Genomic DNA, 18,200 nt, shown 5'->3' with positions numbered 1-18,200 from the left:
TCTCACCTCACTGCCATCTGAAAGCCGTCAGGTGTGGGGTTTCCTTCTTTTTAGTCTCCCATTCCACACTCCCCAGAGTGAGAAGAATTACTCCCTCCTCTACCAAAACACCTAATTGTCAGTTTGTCGTACTGTGGTGGCTTGTGTGTTGCTGTGATGCTGGAAGCTATACCACTGGTATTTCAAATACCAGCAGGGTCACCCATGGTGGACAGGTTTCAGTAAAGCTTACAGATTAAGACAGATTAGGAAAAAGGCCTGGTGAGCTACTTCCAAAAATTTGACCATGAGAACCCTGTGGATCACAGAATATTGTCTGAAACATTGATTCACTTACTTTGGACAAGTCACTTTGGACCGGTGGTTGGAGAAGGACATCATGTGTAGTAAAGTGGGGGGCCAGCGAGGTGAGAGAAACCCTTAATGAGGTGGATTGACACAATGGCCGCAACAATGGGCTCAGAAATACCAACAATCGTGAAGATGCTGCAGGACCAGAAGTGTTCCTTTGTGTTATGCATAAGGTTGCCATGAATCAGAGCCGACTGGACAGTAAGTAACAAGTGCTGAGGCAAATGCTACCCTCTGTTCTCAGAGTTAGATTCCATTCTGGTTGCTTTTGTTTATTTAGTAAGGATCTGCTGTGTGCTAAGGGCAGAGGATTCATCATTGAATAAGACAAGTCTCTGTTCTCAAGCCAGCACAAGAGACAAATATCTAAATAGACTATTCCAGAACCTTGTGATCCATAGATGTATCCGTGGAATGCAATAGAAGTACAAGGGGCAGAGGAAGCAGGACTGAACTAGCTGATATGCACCAGTAGGACTAGGTGGGCTCTTAAATTATTGAAAATATTTTCATATTGGTTGTTAAAAAAACAGCCTGAGCCCCTGGCCCCCTCCCCTGGAGCCCCTCACTCATGTGCCACAATAGAAAAATTAAAGGACTAAGCCTGAAGCAGCAGGAGACATCAGGACCTACTTCTGTACTTTTCCCACTTCTTTCTTATTGCCCTGATGCTGCATGGAAGGGTCAAGGGAGGCTTCCTGGAAAAGGTGAGGTGTGCCTAGAATGAATAGAAGAAGTTAGCCAGATGTTAATGGATTGACTTGTATCCCTTAAAAATATGTGTCGTAAATCGTAACTCCTAGACTTGTGGTTATAATCCTATTTGGCAATGTATTATCTTTGTTATGGTGAGGCCATACCAGTGTTGTGGTTGTTAGGTGCCGTCGAGTTGGTTCTGACTCATAGCGATCCTGTGTACAACAGAACGATATACTGCCTGGTCCTGCACCATCCTCAGAATCATTGTTATGCTTGAGCCCATTGTTGCAGCCAGTGTCAATCCATCTCATTGAGGGTCTTCCTCTTTTTCACTGACCCTCCACTTTACCAAGCATGATATCCTTCTCCAGGGACTGGTCCCTCCTGATAACATGTTCAAAGTTTGTGAGAAGAAGTCTTGTCATCCTCACTTTTGGGTTGTTTTTTTTTTTTTGTATCAGTGTAGGGTGTGTTTTAAGCCAGTCACCCTTGAGATATAAAAAGAGCAGATTAGGCATAGAAAAGCAAGTAGAGATGGGAGGAAGACAGATGCTACACCATATGACGATCACCAGGGAATCAAAGAGCAAGGACCTTCCTCCAGAGCCAACAGAGAGAGCTGGTGCCCCGAATTTGAACTTCTAGCCTCCTAAACTGTGAGAAAATAAATTTCTGTTTGTTAAAACCACTCACAGGTGGTATTTCTGTTTTAGTAACACTAGATCACTAAGACCAGGGAAAATTTATTCAGGTCCCTAGATGAGAGAGCCTGTAGCCCTGTTGAGAACCCATGGTCATGGAGTATTACAGGCTCATCTGGTGCTGGGTAAGGATGGGGTGAAATAGCCCTCAAGAGATAAGTGGAGATCCAATCAGCTAAGCCAGCTGAACTTGATCGTACAAGCTATGACATGCCTTCGAAGAAGTCTAAGAAGGAACACAATTAGATTTACGTTTTTGAAAAATACTTATGATGTAATTGAAGAAACGGGATTGAAGGGCCAGAAAATCTGTTCTCAAGCTTTTGAAGTAACTGAGGCAAAAAATGGGAGCCTGCACTATAATAGGAACCCTGGTGGCAAAGTGGTTAAAAGCATGGCCGCTAAACAAAAGGTCGGCGGTTCGAATCCACAGCTGCTCCTTGGAAACCCTATGGAGCAGTTCTACTCTGTCCTATAGGGTCACTATGAGTTGGAATCAACTTGACAGCAACTTTTTTTTTTTGATACTATAATAGGAGTCCCTGGGTGACACAGATGGTTAAGTGCTCGGCTTCTAACCAAAATGTTGGAGGTTCAAGTCCTCCCAGAGGTGCCTAGGAAGAAATGCTTGATGATCTACTTCTGAAAAAAATCAACCATTGAAAACCCTATGGAGCACAGTTCTATTCTGACACACACGGGATCACCATGAGTCAGAATCGACTCTATGGCAGAGGGTTTAGTTTTGGTTTATAATAGAAGCAGTAAGGATGTAGAGAAGTCGTTAGAATTCAAAGACATTAAAAAGGTAGAATCAGTAGTGTTTTGTGATTGGATCGGAGTGGTGAACTATATGTTATAAAATTTTAAAATCTACTTAGCATCATACAGAATGATCTGATCCAAAGTGAACCCTTTGGTTGGAGTTTTGGATGTGCTTTCAAAATTAAGAATTGATCTTGAACAGTAACTTACAATGATTACTTCATTACCAAACCCATTATTTTCTGAACATCATTTCGAGGGTAAAAACTACGCCTTGGCTAATCTTTTGGCAACTGTGATGAGGTTATAATGAAGGTTGTGTTCTTTGCAGCTTGTAAAGAGATGTAAGAACCACACAACTTGTACAGTTGTGCCAGTACACAGTTGCCATGGGTCAACTCCAACTCATGATGACCTCATGTGTGTCAGAGCAGAACTCTGTGCCACAGAGTTTTCAAAGACTAATTTTTTGGAAGTGAATTGCCAGGCCTTTCTTCTGAGGTGCCTGTGGGTGGACTCGAACTGCCAACCTTTCATGCATTAACCTTTTATGCTGCCCAGGGACTTTGCAGTTGTAGATTCCTAGTTTTAGGAAATCTGCGCTCTCCCATAGCCGCCTGGTGCCTACTGTGACTGCATCCCTTGGGTTGGTCCTCTTTTCCCCAGGATGGATCATGAAGCAGCCCAGCTGGAGAAACAGCATGTGCATGATGTGTACGAGAGCACTGCACCTTACCTCAGCGACCTGCAGAGCAAAGCCTGGCCGCGCGTCCGCCAGTTCCTCCTGGAGCAGAGGCCTGGGAGCCTCATCGCTGACATAGGTAATCCAGGGTCCTGCCCCATGGTGGAAAATACTTTCCATTGTACCTTTCATGGTCAGATTCAGTTTTCATTTCCATTCTAACAAGAAGTCTGAAATTGTATCCCTGGCACATCAGTGCCTAGAATACTCACTGTATAGCAGAAATACTTAGGATCAAGTTAGCAAGTAGAAAACTTTCCCAAATCTACATTTAGAGAGTGGCGATTTTTCAGAGCCTCTGTGCACACCCCCTCCACCAAAACGACCTGACATTGTTTGAATAGCTCAGGATTGAAATGACCACTTGTGAAATGGACCATTGTAGAGACATTCGCTTTTGTAAATATAGTGTTTTGCACTGGTAGCCCACCTTGAGTGGATCTCAAGGTTTCTACAGAAGAGCCAGAATTATGGGATTATGGAAGAGGTCCCATACCTAAATTGATTTCATAGATCCTTTCCCTTAATCGTTCTGTAGGCCTTTTGTTATTAGATCATATTTTCATTTTAGATCATATCTTCATTACCACTGATTTGCCTGGAGAACTTTGCTGAGGAACTCCCCAGGAGGGGCGGGGGGAGTGAAAAAAAGTAGTTGTTTTTGCAAACTTCAGAGGAAACAGATTAATTTACTTGTTTTCAACCAATGCTTGCCCACCATGTTTTATCGCATTGAAGCAGTGATCTGTTTTCTTCTTTCGCATGGTGTGGTGCAGAATACAAAACAGAGGAGCATGAGAGCATGCAGACACTTTCTTTGATCTTCCTTTAGCTCCATGCAAGGTTATCATTTAACGCCGTTCTGTCGGGAAGCCTGAGTGTGGCGTGCTGGAGCGTGCTGCAGTGTCCTAAATGTTCTGGTTTACTTCTTTCACGCTTAAGACAGTGGGATGACTAGGCCCGGCAATATTCTCCGTTTCCTCATTAGGATAAAATCTTCCCCTGTCTAGCTTTGCCATATATTCACTTAGAAAATGGCTAATTGCATTATATTTGGGAGTTCCACTACTGCCGTTAAGAATGAATGCATTAGAGATGAATATGGGATAAATCAAACATGCCAGGAGCATTTGAGATATTTCAGGAGCTGTTTAGATTTGAAGAGACCCCAGTTTCCTCATCATTGTCAGTTGCTCTCTTAGTCATCTAGTGCTGCTATAACACAGATACCACCAGTGGACGCCTTTAATAAAGAGGAATTTATTCTCTCACAGTCTAGGAGGCTAGAAGTCCAAATTCAGGGCGCCAGCTCCAGGGGAAAGCTTTCATTCTCTGTCGGCTCCGGGGGAAGGTCCTTGTCAGCACTCTTCCCCAGTTCAAGGGGCTTCTCAGCACAGGAACCCCAGGTCCAAAGGACAGGCTATTCTCTTAGCTCTTGTTTCTTGGTGGTATGAGGTCCCACTGTCTCTCTGCTCGCTTCTCTCTTTTATATCTCGAAAGAGATTGGCTTAAGACACAATCTAATTTTGTAGATTGAGTCCTGCCTCATAAACATAACTGCCACTAATCCCATCTCATTAACATCATAGAGATAGGATTTACAACACACAGGAAAATCACATCAGATGACAAAATGGTGGACAATCACACAGTACTGGGAATCATGGCCTGACCAAGTTGATACACATATTTCTGGGGACACAGTTCAATCCATGACACTCTGAACAGCTCCTTCTAGCTTTAATGGTCTATGAACTTTTTTTTATTAGTATCTTTGTAGTAAGTTTTCCTTCCAGTTTCTCTAAATGTAACCCCTGAGCCAATAAAAAAAGCAAAAAATAAAATTGCAAGATTATTTTTCTCAATATATGACCATCATCTCTGAAATACATAGGATTTTAATTTTAAAATACTTTATGAATTATATTTTTCCCATGATTGCTGTCAAATAATGGATATCCTTTCTCAATAAGCATCATTAGGAACAGTGGCTATTTGATCTAAAATGTTTCCAAGAACCCAGTCATTTACACTGAAATAATATTGTTGAAATTTTTTTACTCACAGACTCTCCACTGTCTTAGCTGGCACCAATGAACCTTAATTATGCTTTTAGTGTCTCATATAATTTTGAAAAGTACCTATTAAGAGAAGTTATTAAACAGTGTTGTGATGTACTTCAGAAGTAGCAAACGAATCTTTAAATAACTGTAGATACTTTTTTGAGGCAGAGAAATATGTAGCTAATACTTGTAGATATAAATATCTCCAATTGATATCTTTAAATATTTCTGGAAAGGAATTAGATGGTATGTCTGTGTTAGAATGTAATACTACGTGCTGAATGAAAGCTTTATTTCAAGATGGCTGTTCATTCACTTATGTTATTTCCATCTTCATCAATAATATCAGTAAGATCTGTGTCTTAGTCATCTAGTGCTGCTATATGAGAAATACCACAAGTGGATGGCTTTAACAGAAATTTTTCCTCTCACAGTTTAGGAGGCTAGAAGTCCGAATTCAGGGCGCCAACTCCAGGGGAAGGTTTTATCTCTCTGTAAGCTCTGGGGAAAGGTCCTTGTCATCAATCTTCCCCTGGTCTAGGAGCTTCTAAGCACAGGGACCCCAGGTCCAAAGGACGTGCTCCACTCCTGGCACTTCTTACCAGATGGCGTGAGGTCCTTCTCCTCTCTGCTGGATTCTTTTATATCTCAAAAGAGACTGACTCAAGGTACAACCTAATCTATAGACTGAGTCTTGCCTCATTAACTTAACTGCCTGTACTCCTGCCTCATTAACATCACAGAGGTTAGAATTTACAGCACCACATAGGTAATTAGATCACAAAATGGAGGACGACCACATAATACTGGAAATCATGGCCTAGCCAATTTGACACACATTTTGGGTGAACACAGTTCAATCCGTAACAGTCTGATGGATCTAAATCTTTGAGCCATATAAATCCCGAGTCATTTGGGTCTCTGCTACTGGAAGGTGAATGTCAAAAATGGTCTATTTAAGAAAAAAGTAACTCTGTCACAGCTGTACACGGTGTCAATACAGATCATTTAAAACCCAGCAATCACGTGGCTTGAATGACAAGATGTTAAAAATTTTTTCTTCATTCAAATTCAAATTTAAAAAAAACTTGAAAAGAATATTTTATTCTATTAATCTTTTATATCCATCTAAAAGCTGTTGACGATGGTTTGTTTTACATAGCCAGCAAGTGGTAAGAATGTCTGGAGAAAAAAACTCAAGAATAAATGTGGAAACATATGTACATACATTATGGAATACTTACGTGAAGATATCTGATGTTGAGACCGCACTGTCCCTGGGATACAAGGGAACTATCGTGCTGTGGGCCTGCTGTGGGCCAAGATTTTTTGGTTGTGCTACAATGTGCTAAGTCTTGTGGACATTACCTCATTAAATATTATTTCCCGTTCTCATTTCCTCTTTCTTTTCTATTCCGTATTTTATATGGGAAACTATGTGTTTCCTGAAAGCTTTCTTTTGTTATGGTGAACAGGGGCATATTACATTATGCCCTGTCTCCGTTAGTTAATAGAAACTTAGATTCCTTGTTACAAGACAAATTAGCTGATTTTCTTCCACTGTCCGTTAAGAGTAGCATGTAACACGGGTTTTTCTCTTACAGGTTGTGGGACTGGAAAGTATCTTAAAGTGAACAGCCAGGTGCATACCGTGGGCTGTGACTACTGTGGGCCATTGGTAGAGATTGCCCGGAATAGAGGATGTGAAGTCATGGTATGTGACAACCTTAATCTCCCCTTTAGGGATCAGGGCTTCGATGCTATCATCTCCATAGGAGGTAAGGCAGCCCGGTCACACGTTCACACTTCACCATGAGAATAATGTAAAATGGTTGAGTTCACTCTCACAATTCAACATCCCTTCTGCGCAGAAAGGCCTATGTCATTCATTTTACCTAATTTTAAAAATTATGTAGTTCAACTGGTTGAATTATTTAGCTAATAACTGTCAAATGCACTTGTGGTACATACGATTGTTTTAACTAGTTAAGCCTTCAGAGTGTTACTGTATATGTTTTGTTGTTGTTGTTCTAATAATACTTTATCTGCATAATGGGGAGGTGACCTGGATTTGGCCCATAGGCTGTAGTCTGCCAAACCCTGGTCTGCTGTTTATCGTTGTTCTTAGTTGCTGTTAGATGCCAGCTCATGGCGACCCCGTGGGTGCAGAGTAGAACTGCTCCTGTTATGTACTTTCTGACGATACTTTCCAATTTCTTTTACTTATGAGTAAGAAAGTACTAGAGGAATTTTAGGCACTGAAAGTAGTACTTCGTTATATTGAAATGAAGCCAGATTCTTCCAACGTGAAGTAGATTTTTAGGAGTCATATGACCGTGTCAGGCCACAGGAGTGCCCTTTATTAACAGAGTATTGTAGGACTCACCCGCTGAAGGTGACCCAGAAGAATGTGTCATCCCATCTGCCGCTCACTGGCACTCAAGTCGCCGGAGAAGCTGGGTCCCACCTGGTCCCAGATTGTGTTATTCTTATAATGCCACTCGGCTCCCTTACTGCCAAAAAGTGTTCATGAATCCCGGGAAATGTGTTCCTCATATACTCCTAACAAATGTGCCCATAAAATAGCCATGCCAAAGAAAAGAAAAAACACAGCACAAATCCATGCCTAAAATATACCCAGGTAAGACTCATTTGGCCTGATACATGCATTCCTGAAACCTAGGCTGTTAGTCACTTTTAAGTTTGCTGGAGAAATTTTGCATTTAAGGGAATCCTGCGGCAAGTTCGTTTGCACTATGAAAAACCGTTATCAAAGCAAAGTGTCTGCTCCAGTACATTTTTTTTTAATTAATCTATTTTCACATAATAAGCTCCACTAAAGCAAGGTGATCCTATATAAAACTGACTGCTATTCATGATACAAACACAGAATAAGGCTGTTTCCTCTCTCCTGAAATGGATGAGAGGTCGATTTATTCAACATTAGGTGGAGATTGTACCTTTTCTGTAGGGAGGCGAGGCAGACCTGTAACCCATAATCTTGGAACTAGTTAGGACTGACAGGGAGTGGTTGCCATGGCAACCTGCTCTGTGACAGCCGTACTTCATTGCAGTTAAAACTGTTAGGTCCATTTTGGTTGGAAGCATTAAGAGGAGAGGTTCTGGTTGAACTAAGCAACACAGTACAATGCTTGGAACCCTTAGCAGAAAGGAAGTTTTCGGCTTGGTCTTTCCCCCTAATTAGCTAGAAATCCAAGAGACATCAGAGAAGTGTATTCCGTGCTCCACTTTTGTTCACGTTAGTTTTAGGCTCCTCAAGGCTAATGACATCCAGGCAGTGCTGCTGAGCCCCTGTTAGAGACTTGTTGATTCTGTGCCTCTGCGCCTTCTGGGAAGGGCTCCATGTACGCATAGTTAAGTCCTTCTCCACTGGGTGTACTTGAAACCTCACACCTCGCCCTCAGAGGAAATAGAGCATACCACGTTCCTGTCTTCTAATTAAAAATGCGTCCTTAAATGGAAAAATAGCACGCGTTTTTAGGAGCTGTAACTGTAAATTAATGCCATGTGGTAATTATCAGCTAGGTTTCTCATTTAGAACTCTGTTATGAGGAATTTCAGTAGACTCTCTCTCTTATGCCCACGTACATTTACTTCCCTAATTACAGTTGTATGTGTTGGCATTTCTTACTCAACATAAAGAAATCTATTTTTTTGCTTTCCGTGCCCCTTAATAATAATAATGTGCGAGGTAAGCGTCTTACCCATTTATACATTCCCTGTGTTTTACTGCAGCCCTGGTGGTGCAGTGGTTAAAAGCTCGGCTGCTAACCAAGAGGTTGGCAGTTCAAATTCACCAGCAGTTCCCTGGAAACCCCATGGGGCAGTTCTATTCTTATAGGGTCACTGTGAGTCAGAATTAACTCGACAGCAACGGGTCTGGGTTTTTGGTTGGTATGTTTTACTGACAGATTAGAAATAGTGTGAATCAACTATACGTTTCATGCTAGTGGTTCTCACCCAGGGGTGATGTTCCCCCCAGGAAACATTTGAGAATGTCTGGAGGTTGTCACAACTGTGGGAGAGTGGCTACTGGCATCTGGTGAGTGGCCCCCACAAGGAATAATTAAGTAGCCTGAAACGTTAATAGTGCCCAGGTTGAGAAACCCTGCTTTACGCTAAGCCCGTAGATTCTGACTGAGATGTGCTTATAGTTAGGGAGACAAGACAGACACACCTGAATAGTTAAATAATAAGATGTCATAAAATACCAAGATGTAAAAGGACTTTAAAGACGATCCTGTGTAGCTTTCCATCTGATTCTGGAATCCAATAATTGAGTTCAGCCGACTTATTTTCTGGGCTCTCGGCAGGAAAACATTGCTATAGGATACGTATATTGTTGTATTTTTGCCTTTAAATTGTGATTATGGTTTCTCAACAAAAGGAGACATCTTTTTAATCCTTAAAAAAGTCAACAAGGTTTCCTGACATTGACAATTCATATAAATGCATCCTTTAGTCATATTTCAGTTATATTCATAGTGTTTCTTTATAGAACATGCACATATATGCATATAGAATACATTTTATATATAATGAATAAATCTTCATTTGTAAACTCATTTTTTTTTTCTTTTTCAATAACATTTGGCTTAAAGGTAGTTACTTATTATTACATGTTAAATATAAATATAAAAGAAATTCAGATATTTTCTGGGTGGAATTGTAGGATCTCAAATATTGGTAACGAATTGATGCATAATAAATGCTTAATAAGTAAATGAATATCAAGACTTTCTTCGTTAAAACAAAAACAACAAAATTTTTTTGTAAGCCTATATGGTGCAAACAGTTAACACGCTCGGCTGCTAACTGAAAGGTTGGAGGTTTGACTCCACCCAGAGGCACCTCAGAAGAAAAGCCTGGCGATCTTCTGAAAAAATAAGCCATTGAAAGCCTCGTGGAGCACAGTTCTACTCTGACACACATGAACGGACTTCAAGGCAACGGTATGTTTTGTTTTTGTTTAAATAAAAACTATAATGTTAGAGATCTATGAGTCAACTGAAAAGAAATTACTGTATTAAAATAATCCTTTTTTAATGATCCTTTTTCTTTTATGTCAAAAAAACAAAAAAAGAAGAAGATTTAGAGAACATACCCGTAGACGTTCACAGTGAATTAGGTGTAGATTATGGGAGATATTAGTGAGGACTCAGAGTCAGACATGAACTTCGTGAGTCTCTATCAGCCCTGCCCCTGCTCCCTCTTCCCTCCGGGCAGCTCAGTGACCAACACCCTGCTTCTAGAGATGTATACTTTTAAATTAACCACTTAAAGGGCTCTTTCCTTGGGGGAAAGGACAAAACAAAAAGTAAAAACACAGTCTGAGGCCTAGTGGGACAAAATGATTGGTTATCGATGGATCTAGGACAAAACCCACTGGCGTCCTGTTCTTCTAACACATTCGCACCGTGTGTGTCTAGCTTCCTCACACGGGTGCATGGTAGCCCCATTATGGTGTGATTGGAGCTGCTGTCTCACGCTCTCTCTGTCCTCACTACTCCTGTCTGAATAGGACCCTTCAGATTTTGCTTGGGACCAATTTCCTACCGGCAATACATGGTAGCCACATGTGTGGAAAAAATAACTGGATGTTTTCTCTTGACACAGTGCTCGATTAAACTCCCGCAGGAGCTAACAGATTAGCACTTTCTATATCTTGATGGATAAAAAAATGCCTAGTTACACACTGAAGACTAGGTAAAGGCAATTCTGCTGGAATCTCACTTTGGTTTTGCAGGGATTGGAAATAAAATGATGACCCGTCAGTTGATTTTTGAAAATGTACCCCATCATTTTACATTATATTAAAAATTATAAGCAGTGATTTGGACTCGTGGTGAGCTGGTTGTCTTTGCATCACCTAAACAGAAAAGCAATCTTTAACCTTTTTCTCTACTTCTGTTTGCTTTATTAGTTTTATTAACACTGACTACTGTCAGAATCCACTAGACAGCAACCGGAAGGATAGTAGTGGTATTAATCCTTGGGCGCTTCAGTAAGTTACTCACTGGAGCAATCAATTATTTCATAGAGTTCTACCAGGAAGCATTTGCCAAACTTAGGGATCCCTTTAAATTTTTATTAATTCCCAGTGGCCATCCTTCTGGTTAATAAAATTCATAGAATTTTAGAACTGGAAAAGATCTTACAGATTATTTATTCTAGGCTTCTTATTTATAGATGAATAAATTTAAAATCTATAGAATTTAAATAATTTGCCCAAGATCCCCTGTCTAATAAGTAAAGGAGCTAAAGCTAACAATTATGTCTCTCCAAAAGCTGGGCTATTTCTACCATCTGCCCTACCATGCAGGAAATAAGGAGATTTTACTATATGTAAACATTTCATCATCATTATACAGACAATATTAATATATAATGCATATGTTTTGTGTATACACATTGAGAACCAGTTTCTTCTTTTTCAGTCATACATCATTTCTCCACAAAACAAAGAAGAATCAGAGCAATAAAAGAAATGGCTAGGGTCTTAGTTCCTGGGGGCCAGCTGATGATCTATGTTTGGGCTATGGAACAAAAGAACCGTCACTTTGAGAAGCAAGATGTGCTTGTTCCGTGGAACAGGGCCTTATGTTCCCAGGTCGTCTCAGAATCCAGCCAGTCTGGGAGAAAGAGGCAGTGTGGACATGCAGAAATGAACCATCACTACCATCCTCCTTGCTCTGCGTGTAGTTGTTCTGTTTGTTTTAAAGAGAGATGCGATTCAAAGCAGTCCCACAGCATGGACCACTGTATGGCTAGAACCTGTTGTGGAACTATTCCTAAGGAAGGTGAGGAAGACAATGGATTCTATAACACATTAGGAAAGTCTTTTCGTTCCTGGTTTTTCTCCAGATCTTTGGATGAATCAGCTCTGAGGAAGCAAACCGAAAGAGCGAGACCCTCGCAAAACACAGAAGTTTGGGCCAATAGCGCTATCTCAGCGCAACCTTCCAGACATTCTAGTTTAGACCTAGGTCACCAAGAGCCGTTTCCAATGAAAGAGCAAAATTTAGATGAGGACGTGTTTGTGGAAACTTCTTCCCAGAAAAACATGCAGTGGCTGAGGGCACCAGGCACACTGAAGCATTTACATGGAGACCATCAAGCAGAAACGAAAAGAAATGGAGATGGTCATTTTCTAGAGGGCACCAACGCCAATGGGAATTGTGTGGGTGCAGGTAGCGTAGAAGATGGTAACCCTTCTGCTAGGAAAATATTGAGAAAGATTTCTACAGTTGATTCCACAGATTCCATCCCAGATGACACAATTCCTGTGGAAGAGCAACAGCAGGGCACTTTGGATTCCAGATCCTTCATGCGCTACTACCATGTGTTTCGAGAAGGTGAACTCTGTGACCTGCTCAAGGACAACGTGTCAGAGCTCCACATTCTGAGCTCGGGGAATGATCATGGCAACTGGTGCGTTGTTGCCGAGAAGAAGGAAAACTGTGATTGATTGGGTCATTTTAGACTACTCCTCCAAAAAGCGAACCACGTTCTTTGTACTCCATTTAGCATCCAGTTTTGTTATTTTTTTAACCTACTTATGTTTTGGTCTGTAGAGACTATGAATTGATCATTTTTTAAATCTTTGGGTAAGCATAGTGCTAATAATTGGTATTTATTCAATAAAGGGTATTTGTGGCCAAACATTCAACAATGTTCCATCTGAAGAGGCAATTATAAAATGCACATCAGTATGGTTTGGATTCTCTTTTCCCCTGAAAGATGACATTCTTGTAAGAATGTGTTGTTTTCCAATATTATACATTGATTTTAAAAGATTCTGTTTTTTTAATATATCTTTAAAACAGCATTTTTAAAACGTAAGGGAGTAATTTCTGTTTCTCAGGTTATAATTTATATCACTGTGCAAGATAACAGGTAAGCCTGTTCCACTGCACGAATATAAACTGCTGTTATTGTTGTTGTTAGGTGCCATTGAGCTGGTTCCCACTCACAGTGACTCTATGAACAACAGAATAAACACTGCCCTGTCCTGTGCCATCCTCACAATCATCGCTATGTTTGAGCCCATTGTTGCCTCCACTGTGTCAATCCATCTCTTTGAGGCTCTTCCTCTTTTTTGCTTGATGTCCTTCTCCAGGGACTGGTCCCTCCTGATACCATGTCCAAAGTATGTGAGATGAATTCTCACCATCCTCCCTTCTAAGGAGCATTCTGGCTGTACTTCTTCCAGGATAGATTTGTTCATTCTTCTGGCAGTCCATGGGATATTCAATATTCTTTGACAATGCCATAATTCAAAGGCATTAATTCTTCTTTGGTCTTCATTATTCATTGTCTAGCTTTCACATGCATATGAGGCAAACAAAACTACCATGGCTTCGGTCAGGTGCACCATAGTCCTCAAAGTGACATCTTTGCTTTTTAAGATTTTAAAGAAGTCTTTTGCAGCAGATTTGCCCAATTTAATGTGTCATTTGATTTCTTGACTGCTGCTTCCATGGGCATTGATTGTGGATCCAATTAAAATGAAATCTTTGGTAACTTCAATATTTTCTCCATTTATCATGATGTTGCTTATTGGTCCAGTTGTGAGGATTTTTGTTTTCTTTATGTTGAAGTGTAATCCATGCTGAAGACTGTTGTCTTTGATCTTCACAGTAAGTGCTTCAAGCCCTCTTCACTTTCAGCAAGCGAGGTTGTGTTATCTGCATATCGCATGTTGTTAATGAGTCTTCCTCCAATCCTGATGCCCCATTTCTTCTTCATATAGTCCAGCTTCTCAGAATATTTGCTCAGCATACAGACTGAATAAGTATGGTGAAAGGATACAACCCTGACACACACCTTTTCTGATTTTAAACCTTGCAGTCTCCCCTTGTTCTGTTGGAGCAACTGCCTCTTTTCTTGGTCTAGGTACAGGTTTCGTATGAGCACCATTAAGTGTTCTGGAATTCCCATTCTTTGCAATGTTATCCATGATTTGTAATGATCCGCACAGTCAAATGTCTTTGCATAATCAATAAAACCCAGGTAAACATCTTTCTGGTATTCTCTGCTTTTAGCCAAGATCCATCTGACATCAGCAGTGATATCCCTCATTCCAAGCCCGTACGACTGTACTATATGATAAATCATTTTTGCCACCAAGTCCTTGCTTCTACTAAAAGTCTTCAGAAAAGTGAGAAGCTGTGGAGAGAGACAATAACCCAAGAAGTATTGCAAGGATTTTTATGAATGACAAGCAGCCTTAAATAAGTAATAAGGTTTTCGGTGTTGCTTAGACAATTCTTAAAGGCACTGTTAGCATGTAGAGAGTGGAATATGTGGGTACCAAGAGTTGATGCAAGTACCGAAGTGATATTTTCCCAAAATTGTTAAAAGTATGAATTTCCAGTTAAAAGACTCGCCATGAGTCGGGATTGATTCTATGACAACTGGTCGTTTGTCTATAAAGAGGCAGAAATTCAACCTTTTATTAATAGGAGGTGTTTCTATATAAATCCTTAATATAACTAATAAAATATGGTTACTTTACATAAAATACATGCCTGGATTTCATTTTTAAGAATCTAACAGCAAATCCCATTCATACCACCACCAAGATTGAGTATCATGCATCTTAACAACCCTCAGAGCCAAAATAAAACAGTGCTTCAGCCAGATTCTCATTTCATAAATATTTCTTTAATCCATAGGAAAAGCATCATTGCCACATATATTTTTAATCCTAGATTTGCTGCTAGAAAGCTGTGTTTGAAGTCATGTCTTTCTGGGGTAGCCTACCATTTAGAGGTCATTACGTGGATTTCAGTTCATTAAATTGTGCTAGAATAGCTTTTGAGCTAACCTGTATGAGCAACCTCTTAAACACACACAAACCACTTTATATAAAAGGGTTCTGTAGACTGGTTCTTGAGAGAAAAATGTTTTCATGGAATTTTGACAGGGCTGTAAATAAAAGACCACTAGTAATTGCCTTCTTTCGCTCTTTGTCTGCTGAGCCCAAGAATTGTATGCATCTGGGTGTTGTTTTGTATGCTAATATTTAACTCCATACATTTACCTCTGTGGTTGGTAAACTCTCTTGAGGTGGGTTAATGTGAAAAGGTCTCTTAAAATTGCCTTTTGCTTTTGGATTTTAAAAAAAGAAAAGACATTGAAGAGCTACAAATGTAAATAGCTTGACAATTTCAAAATCTTGCTCATCTTTGGGATGGCCTTCAGAAAGAAATACAAGTCATAAGTGAATATAAACATATACATATTATTTGTGAGTGTTGGGTCAACCTCAACTTGCTTGATCATAGATTTTCTGATTTTTCTCATTTAGTTTTAGAACTTAGACTCCATTATTATTACTGGATCAAACTGTCTTTTTTTTTTCCGTCTCCTGGACTTACTGGCCTCAGGGCAAAGTCCCACTATCTGAAGTAGAGAGGAGCATTGTGGACACAGTTGGAGGGTCCTGAAAAACGTTTGCCGACTTACCAATGACTCACTGGCCTATTGGAGGAATTCCACGTAAACGGGCAGACGTGGGGCAAAGTGCGTGAACTGGGACAGACGATGCAATCAGCATTACCTTAGAGTGGGGAGCGCTGCAGGAGGCCTATCTAAACTATCGTTTTTTCAATTACCAGCACAGTGATGAAGCGACACCGGCATAGACCATCTGCACAAATGTCTTGGCCGATCTGTTGGTCTGCTCCCCGCTTCTCATCATGCAGCCCCGGGCAGGAGTGTGGGTGATTCTTGCGTTTAGTTTGCCCTTATTATTCCTTTCCAAATTCTAGGTGCCAAGAAATGCTCCCTGCCCCTCAATTGTAAGAGCAAAATTTGATGGTAATGCCAGAGAGAAGATAATCCAAATATAAATCAGCTAGAAACAGTTTGAAGCCCTGGTGATGCAGTAGTTAAGAGCTCGGCTGCTAACCAAGAGGTCGGCGGTTCAAATCCACCAGCCGCTCCTTGGAAACCCTGGGGGGCAGTTCTACTCTGTCCTACAGGGTCACTATGAGTAGGAATCGACTCGCCAGCAACGGGTTAGAAACATTAATGTGTTTGTTAATGGCTCCAAAGAGAGTAAGTACTGAAGGATTTTTAAAAACATATAAATATGTTTGGAAAACAGAAGAGCTAACCTTAAGAGTTGTTGAACTTGGTGGTAGGGTACTCCTGAAAAAGGAGCTGTGAGCACCCAGTTTGAGAGGGAGGGGGAAATGAGGACTAACCACTGGCCAAGCAGCTGCAGTCTAAGGAGAACATAATAGGACTGAGCTTCTTTATCCTTTTATGTAAAAATTTGAAATAATAATAATAATTGCAATTATTCTAAATATCTTGCATTTATTATTTTATTTGTAATTCTCACCACAGCCCACTGAGGTAAATATACTTATTGTTCCCATTTTGCAGATGAGGAAAACTGAGGCAGAAAGAAATTACTTATATTGCCCAAGATCACGCTCTAGTAAGGAGTAGAACTGAGGTAAACCCAGGCAGGCTGGCTCTGAGCCTGTGCTCTTAACCACAGCACTGTATACTCCTACCCACTGGGTCCCAGTACTGGGACGTTAAATAGCAACCTTTCAAGGTAAGTGTGATTATCCCCTTTATAGATTAGCGTTAGTGGGGTTAAGCAAAGATTACATAGCTAGACAATAATTGGATAGTGATCCTTTACATCAAGGAGTCCTACTGGCAGAGCGCTCCTTGATGTAAATAAAACCAGTTGCCATGGAGTTGATTCCCACTCACAGCGACCCCATGGGACAGAGTAGAACTGCCCCATAGGGTTTCCCAGGAGCAGCTGGTGGATTCAAACTGCCAACCTTTTGGTGAGCAGCCAAGCTCTTAACCAGTGTGCCACCAGGCCTCCAATTCTTTGATGTAAGAGAATGGTTAAGTGCTCAGCTGCTCACCAAAAGGTCAGTGGTTCAAACTCACCAGCAGCTCCACAGGAGAAAGACGTGGCAGTCTGTTTCCGTAAAGACTACAGCCTTGGAAGCCCTATGGGGCAGTTCTACTCTGTCCTGTAGGTCGCTATGAGCCAGAATCGACTCAAAGGCAATGGGTATGAGTCGGAATCGGCTCGAAGGCAATGGGTTTTGTTTTTTCAGGTAATTCCTTACATACTTTCATCCATCTTTTATATTTATTTTTTCATTTGATTTGAATGAAAAAATGGTTTTGGTCACAAAATGCTGTGTGATCACTTTTCTCCAACTCTTCAATCCTTTAAAAACTGTATTACTGTTTTCCCGTTTTATGGGAAAGTGAGATAATTGAGGGCTCTTCGTGATTTCATTCATTTACTGAGCCCCACTATATGCCTCTACTACTACCCATTGCCATGGAGTCGATTCCAACTCAGAGCGACCCTAAAAGGGACAGAGTAGCACTGCCCCGTAGGGTTTCCAAGGCTGTAATCTTTACAGAAGCAAACTGCCACTTCTCCTGAGGAGTGGCTGGTGGGTTCTAACTGCAGACCTTTTGGTTAGCAGCTGAATGCTTTAATCACTGCTCCACCCGGGGCCCACGATATGCCAGATACATAAAATAGAAGTCAATGAATATCAGGTGTGTTGAGCGTGCACAGAATATTAACTGACTAAAAGTGCCAAGCTTGAACGTTTTTCATATTCCTTGTATACCTATTACCAAGTTATATTGTATAGTTTGAGAAGAGCAATCTATAAAAACTCTCTTGGAGAATCGCAATGCATATTAGCATAATTAAGACCTGACCTAAAGTAAACTTGGACTTCATTTAATTGCACTTGCCCTAGACATACTGGTTAAGAGCTTGGTTGCTAACCAAAAGGTCAGCAGTTTAGATCCACCAGCCGCTCCTTGGAAACGTTATGAGGTTGTTCT

General features: G+C 40.7%; 1 protein-coding gene across 2 annotated transcripts; it reads left to right on the top strand.

Moving 5' to 3' along the window:
* The first annotated feature begins 3,183 nt into the window (after window positions 1-3,183).
* TRMT9B (tRNA methyltransferase 9B (putative)) lies at window positions 3,184-13,263 on the top strand. 2 transcript variants are annotated; one of them, XM_004382794.2, is made up of 3 exons: window positions 3,184-3,337; window positions 6,926-7,099; window positions 11,780-13,263. In XM_004382794.2, exons 1-3 carry the CDS (start codon window positions 3,184-3,186, stop codon window positions 12,808-12,810), a joined length of 1,359 nt encoding a protein of 452 aa, XP_004382851.1. In that variant the 3' UTR covers window positions 12,811-13,263. The 2 variants fall into 2 exon arrangements, with proteins under 2 accessions (XP_004382851.1, XP_023592969.1); XM_023737201.1 differs by lacking the exon at window positions 3,184-3,337 and having other exon boundaries at window positions 6,721-7,035.
* Window positions 13,264-18,200: the final 4,937 nt, after the last annotated feature.

Source organism: Trichechus manatus, unplaced genomic scaffold (assembly GCF_000243295.1).
Source record: "Trichechus manatus latirostris isolate Lorelei unplaced genomic scaffold, TriManLat1.0 scaffold00099, whole genome shotgun sequence".
Lineage (NCBI taxonomy): Eukaryota > Metazoa > Chordata > Mammalia > Sirenia > Trichechidae > Trichechus > Trichechus manatus.
This window is presented reverse-complemented; position numbering and strand designations above follow the sequence as displayed.